A 6,000-nucleotide genomic window follows, 5' to 3' on the forward strand; every position below is an offset into this window, starting at 1 on the left:
CACTCCAGGCAAAGCAGTATTTTTGGGAGAGTGCTACTTGCCGACCTCGTGGATGGCAAACCAAATCCCAAAGAAATTACTACAGCTCTTGCGGACAGCAGGTGTAACTAACTGCAGATCCGTGTCAGCATCGTAGAGGACTCGGGTCTTAAAGAGGTACTACGGTTGACCTGTCTCGTTGCCGTCAAGGGGGACAGTAGTTTTCACGGATACACAGCCTGTATGACACGGAGACAGCAGCCACACTGGAACTGCTGCTAAGTGATGCAAACGTTGTCTCATTAACCGCTGATCACTGGACGTCAGTGAGGAATCTACATTATTTAGGAGTTACTGAACACTAGATGGACTCTGGTAAGGACAGGGAGTTTTAGTTTTTTAGTTAGGTACTTGGGGGAATTGTGCAATAATGACAGATTCACACATTTTTCTTTTGTTTACAGTAAATAAATACTAAACAAATACAAATCTTAAAATCAAGTTCGTAAAGTAACTTTCTTTGCATTCATTTGATTCCCAATCAATATACGCTGGTAAGAATTGCTTTCCATTGTTAGTATGTACTTAAAAACTGTTCTGAAATGCAAAATAATAAATCATGTGATAAAATATGTGATTAATCACGATTAACTATAGAAATAGACATACTATACTATTACTTTTTATTTTTTTCCAACATATTCTGCTATGACTGTTTTCTACATATATACTTTAGTTCCAGGATGGCTCAGAGGTTTGCACAGATGTAAAGGAGACCAGCAAGTAGACTCTTCAGCCTTGAACTCTTGTTTGATTCCCAACTGTTTTTTCTTTTATAGTATGGAGTTTACATTTTCTTCCACACTTTCATTCACATATTATACTATGACTTTTGTTATGACATTATTAGACATACTTTACTATCACTTTTTTCTCAGTTTTTTTGACATACTATACTATCACTTTTTCCGACATACTATGCTGTAACTTTTTATGACCTTTTTTGACATACTATACTATTGCCGTTTTTCCATTACATTACTACTCGCCTTTTTTGGTTTTCCATTACGAAAAAAAGTCCCTGGTACCTGCTAACAGGTACTTGTTTTAGTATCACTGAGTTGAGCAGGTACCATGTAGTGGAAAAACGCCATATGACTTTTTATGACTTTTTTCGACATACTATACTATGACTTTTTTCACCATACTATACTATGACTTGTTATGACTTTTTAGACATACTATACTATTACTTTTTTATTTTTTTTCCCAACATATTCTGATATGACTGTTTTTTACATACATATTCAGGTTGCAGGATGACTCAGAGGTTTGCACTGATGCAAATTAGACCAGCAAGTGGACTCTGCAGCCTTGAAGTCTGGGTCGATTCCCAACTGTGTTGGGTTTGTTGGTGTGGAGTTGGCATTTTCTTCCAGACTTTCATTCACATACTATACTATGGCTTTTGTTATGACTTTATTTGACATACTATACTGTGACTGTTTTCGACAAACTATACTATAACTTTTTCATGACTTTTTTCGACATGCTATACTATGACTTTGTATTACTTTTGACACTTACAATACTTTTTTTTCTAACATATTCTGCTATTTTTTACATAATTACTTTGGTTCCATGATGGCTCAGAGCACTGATGAAAAATTAGACCAGCAGATATACTCTGTAGCCTTTAACTCTTTGTTTGAATCCCAATTTGTTTGGCTTATATGTATATCTTTTTGGTGACTTTTTTCGAAATACTATACTATGACTTTTTGGTGACTTTTTTCGACATACTATACTATGATATTTAATGACTTTTTTCGACATACTAACTATGACTTTTATATGAATTATTTCAACATACTATACTATGACTTTTTATGACTTTTTCTCGACATACTATACTTTGACTCAAAAAAAAAACTCAAAAGTATAGCATGTTGAAAAATGATAAAAAAGTCATAGTATAGTATGTCGAAAAAAGTCATAAAAAGTCATAGTATAGTATGTCAAAAAAACGTATAGTATAGTATGTCGAAAAAAAGTTTTAAAAAAAAACGTCATAGTATAGTATGTTGAAAAAAGTCATAAAAAATCATAGTATAGTATGTCTAAAAAGTCATATTAAAAAAAAGTCAAAAAAAAGTCATAAAAAGTCATAGTATAATATGTTGAAAAAAGTCTGAAAGAAAATGCCAACTCCACACCAACACAGTTGGGAATCAAACCAGAGTTCAAAGCTGCAGAGCCTACTTTGCTGGTCTAATTTGCATCTGTGCAAACCTCTGAGCCATCATGGAACCAAAATATACACATAGAAAACAGTCATAGCAGAATATGTTGGAAAAAACTATTAAAAAGTAATAGTATAGTATGTCAAAAAAAAGTCATAAAATGTCATAGTATAGTATGTTGAAAAAAAGTCATTAAAAAGTCATAGTATAGTATGTCGAAAAAAGTCATTAAAAAGTCATTGTATAGTATGTCGAAAAAAGTCATAAAAAGTCATAGTATGTCGAAAAAAGTCATAGAAAGTCATAATATATTATGTAGACAAAAGTCATAGAAACATTTGGGAATTGAACCAGAGTTCAGGGCTGCAACATCTACTTGCTGGTCTAATGTGCATCAGTGCAAACCAAAGCCATCCTGCAACCACAGAAAAAATCATATATGTAATAATCATATATTTTTACATTGCAGAATATGTTGGAAAATAGTATAGTATGTCTAAAGAAATCATAGTATAGTATGTGAAAATCATTCAACGTACTATTCTATGACTTTTATATGAATTATTTCATTGTTATCCTAGGTTACTGATGAAGAAACCTGATGCTCCTAAATGGGCCTTTATAGATTGTAATACCTTTTAAAACTCATAATAAATCATAAAATGTAATGAGCTTCTTCACATATAAGTGTGTAATTATTAGTGATAATGGCTCATAAATTATAACAGTTATCGAAACAAAATGTCAGCTGTCATTTACAATGAAACACATGAATATGAACAGTAGCGATAGCATAAAATCATGTTGTTTTTCCTGCTAATGTATTAAAAGTAGACATGTCTGATATGCCTTCGATACAGCCTAAAATGTCGGAATTGGTATCGGAAAGTACTGGAGTTTATGCACCAATCCGTTATCACGTAATTTAGCTCAGAAGAAAATCTACATTAAATTAGCTTATTTATGTTCTTTTTCCATTAAGATGTCGAAGAAAAGTCCCAAAAAAGTCATAGTATTGTATGTCAAAAAAAGTCATAGTATAGACTCACTCATAAATGTTCATGTTTCACAAAGAGTTAAACCTGACAACGACGATGGAAATCATATCACTTACATACAGGGATAGTAGTATACAGCTGTAATAAAATATAAGACACACTGGTATCGGATCAGTACTCTATATCGGCCAATACACAAGTTCAGGTATCGGAATCGGTTTCTGGAAGGAAAAAATGGTATCGGACCATCTCTAATTTAACCGTCCTGTTGTCCTCGGGTCTAATTTGACCCATTTTAAAAAGGTTTCTATGTATGCCGTTGCAAATTTGGGTTTCTTTCAACCAAATTGTCAAAGAAAGTCACATGGATGGTTCTATACAACGCTCTTCACAAGTCAAAGAAATGATCAGTTCACTACTTTCATTGCATTTGGGTGTTTTATTCAATTTTGGAGAAAATAATGACAAAAGAACATTGAAAAAAGTAACAAAAATGTCGGTAAAAACCTTCAAAAACACGGGGGGGAAAAAACAACAAAAACGTCAAAATACTTGGAAAAAAAATCGACAAAATCATTGGAAAAAGTAACAAACAACTTGGAGAAATAAGTGTGCAAAAACATTGGGAAAAACCTTTAAAAAATTGTGAATAGTGACACAACAGCGGGGAAATCGTCAAGTGTCAAAAAAGAACAACAAAATGTTGAAAGAAGAGTTTTTATTAAAATGTTGACCCAGAAAAACTAAAAGTTGCATGGTGTTAGAAAGTTTTTCTGTCTTGTTATTATTAAACTGTTTGCATAACAACTAGTCAAAATATTGCTGGCACGCTCACAAGATAACTCTGGGAGACACCACTAATCTGACCTTGTGGAGAACATGCCCTCCATGACTGAAGATAACAACTGACGACATCGACTCTGTATTATGACTGTATTTCACTCATAAATAAGCTACTGTTTGAGCCTTAGGTTAGATAGTTTCTGTACTATGCTGTAGTGCTGAAACTGGCTCCTTGTGTTCGCAAGTAAAAATGAACATTGAGATAATTCCAGTGGTTTCTGTCTATTCTTTGATAATGTAATTTTCCTAACACACGGTCAACGGGAAGACAACACAAGAGTTAAAGGTACATTTTTTGAGCATCACAGCCTTTTTCATCTTCTGTTTGCTTTAGGTGAAGCAGGCGCCATGTTGGAGGGGTCGCTGGGCGGAAACTTCTCCCACATCACGTTCGTGTTCAGAGGTTTTCCCGAGCTGCAGAAACACCGCCGTCTGCTGGCGCTGCCGTTCTCCGCCTCCTACCTGACGGTGCTGCTGGGAAACTGTCTGCTGGTGTACGTGATCCGCAGCATGGAGAGCCTGCACAGCCCCATGTACCTCCTCATCTGCATGCTGTGCGTCGTCGACGTGCTCGTGGCGACCGCCATCATCCCCAACATGCTCCTTGGCCTCCTCTTCGACTGGGACGAGATCTCGCTGGCCGGCTGCTTGACTCAGATGTTCTTCACTCACTTCCTCTCCTCGCTGGAGTCGACGTTGCTGCTTGCGATGGCACTCGACCGCTACGTGGCCATCTGCCAGCCGTTGCGCTACGCCAAAATCATCAACTCTTCCGCGTTGGCGAAGCTGCTGCCCTTCGCTCTGGTGCGCAGCGGCTCCATCATGGCGACGCTGGTCGCTTTGGCCGGTTCGCTGCGCTTCTGCGGCTCTGACACCATCAAGCACTGCTACTGCGACCACATGGCGCTGGTGAGCCTGGCGTGCGGCAGCACGGAGAAAAACAGAGCGGCAGGACTCGCTGTGATCGTCTGCTTCGTGGGCGTGGACATACCACTCATCTTCCTCTCCTACATGAAGATTTTGAGCGTGGTTTTGCGAGCGACAGCGGACGGCGAGGAACGCTGGAAGGCGTTCCATACATGCGGCACTCACCTTATCGCCATGATGTGTTTCTACCTCGTGGGTAGCGTCACATTCCTCTCGCACAACTTGAACATCCCCATACCGACGGACGCCAACACCTTCATGGGACTCATGTACATTTTGTTCCCGGCGACGGTCAACCCCGTCATCTACGGAGTTCGAACTAAAGAAATTCGGAAGGTTTTTTTTAGGATTTTTAAAGTCAGAGTGAAATAAGGAATAGAGTGACAATAAGGAAGGTGTCTCCTGCTGGAAAAGGACAAACATGGCAACATTTTTTCTGACCAAACATGCCTGTGAATCTCAGTTTGTGGTGTTTGCATAGCAGCCTGGTCTCACAGAATTCCGTGAAATGATCACGAACTGTTAACAACGCATTACGTGGTGGTGGAACGGAGTGTGTGAAAATTCCGTGTGGCCACCACGAAAACAATGCCAATGTAAAGTCAATGGCCCTCATTTATCAACCTAATGTAGAAACCAGCGCAGATATGAGCACAGAAATCATCTTACGACAGGCTTCACGTGTGATTCATCAAACGTTGGTATCACAGCAATCAGAACGTAAGAATGGTCGTACATTGATAAATGCAGCGGCTGGAAACGATCCTAATTTACATATCACGCCCCAATATATTCTGGGTTTTGAGGTATCGCCCCTACACGTAATCCGGCTGAGAAGCGGCACTTTTCAGAGGTGGAGATTGAAACCCTGATCTCTCAGGTTCATTTGCACTAACGTGTGTACTATCTGGCAGCCTGAAAACTGTAATAAAAGGCTGCAGAAAGAATGCGGAATGGAAAGAGATCACTGATGCAGTCAACAGTGTTGTCGTGGTAAATCGGACTCCAGC

At 38.3% G+C, this 6,000-nt stretch overlaps 1 protein-coding gene across 1 annotated transcript; it reads left to right on the forward strand.

The window, feature by feature from the left end:
* The first annotated feature begins 4,411 nt into the window (after positions 1 to 4,411).
* or55e1 (odorant receptor, family 55, subfamily E, member 1) lies at positions 4,412 to 5,362 on the forward strand. The gene has a single exon (XM_078247259.1). The coding sequence runs from the start codon at positions 4,412 to 4,414 to the stop codon at positions 5,360 to 5,362; it is 951 nt and encodes a 316-aa protein (XP_078103385.1).
* The last annotated feature ends 638 nt before the right edge of the window (positions 5,363 to 6,000 follow it).

Source organism: Sander vitreus, chromosome 3 (assembly GCF_031162955.1).
Source record: "Sander vitreus isolate 19-12246 chromosome 3, sanVit1, whole genome shotgun sequence".
Lineage (NCBI taxonomy): Eukaryota > Metazoa > Chordata > Actinopteri > Perciformes > Percidae > Sander > Sander vitreus.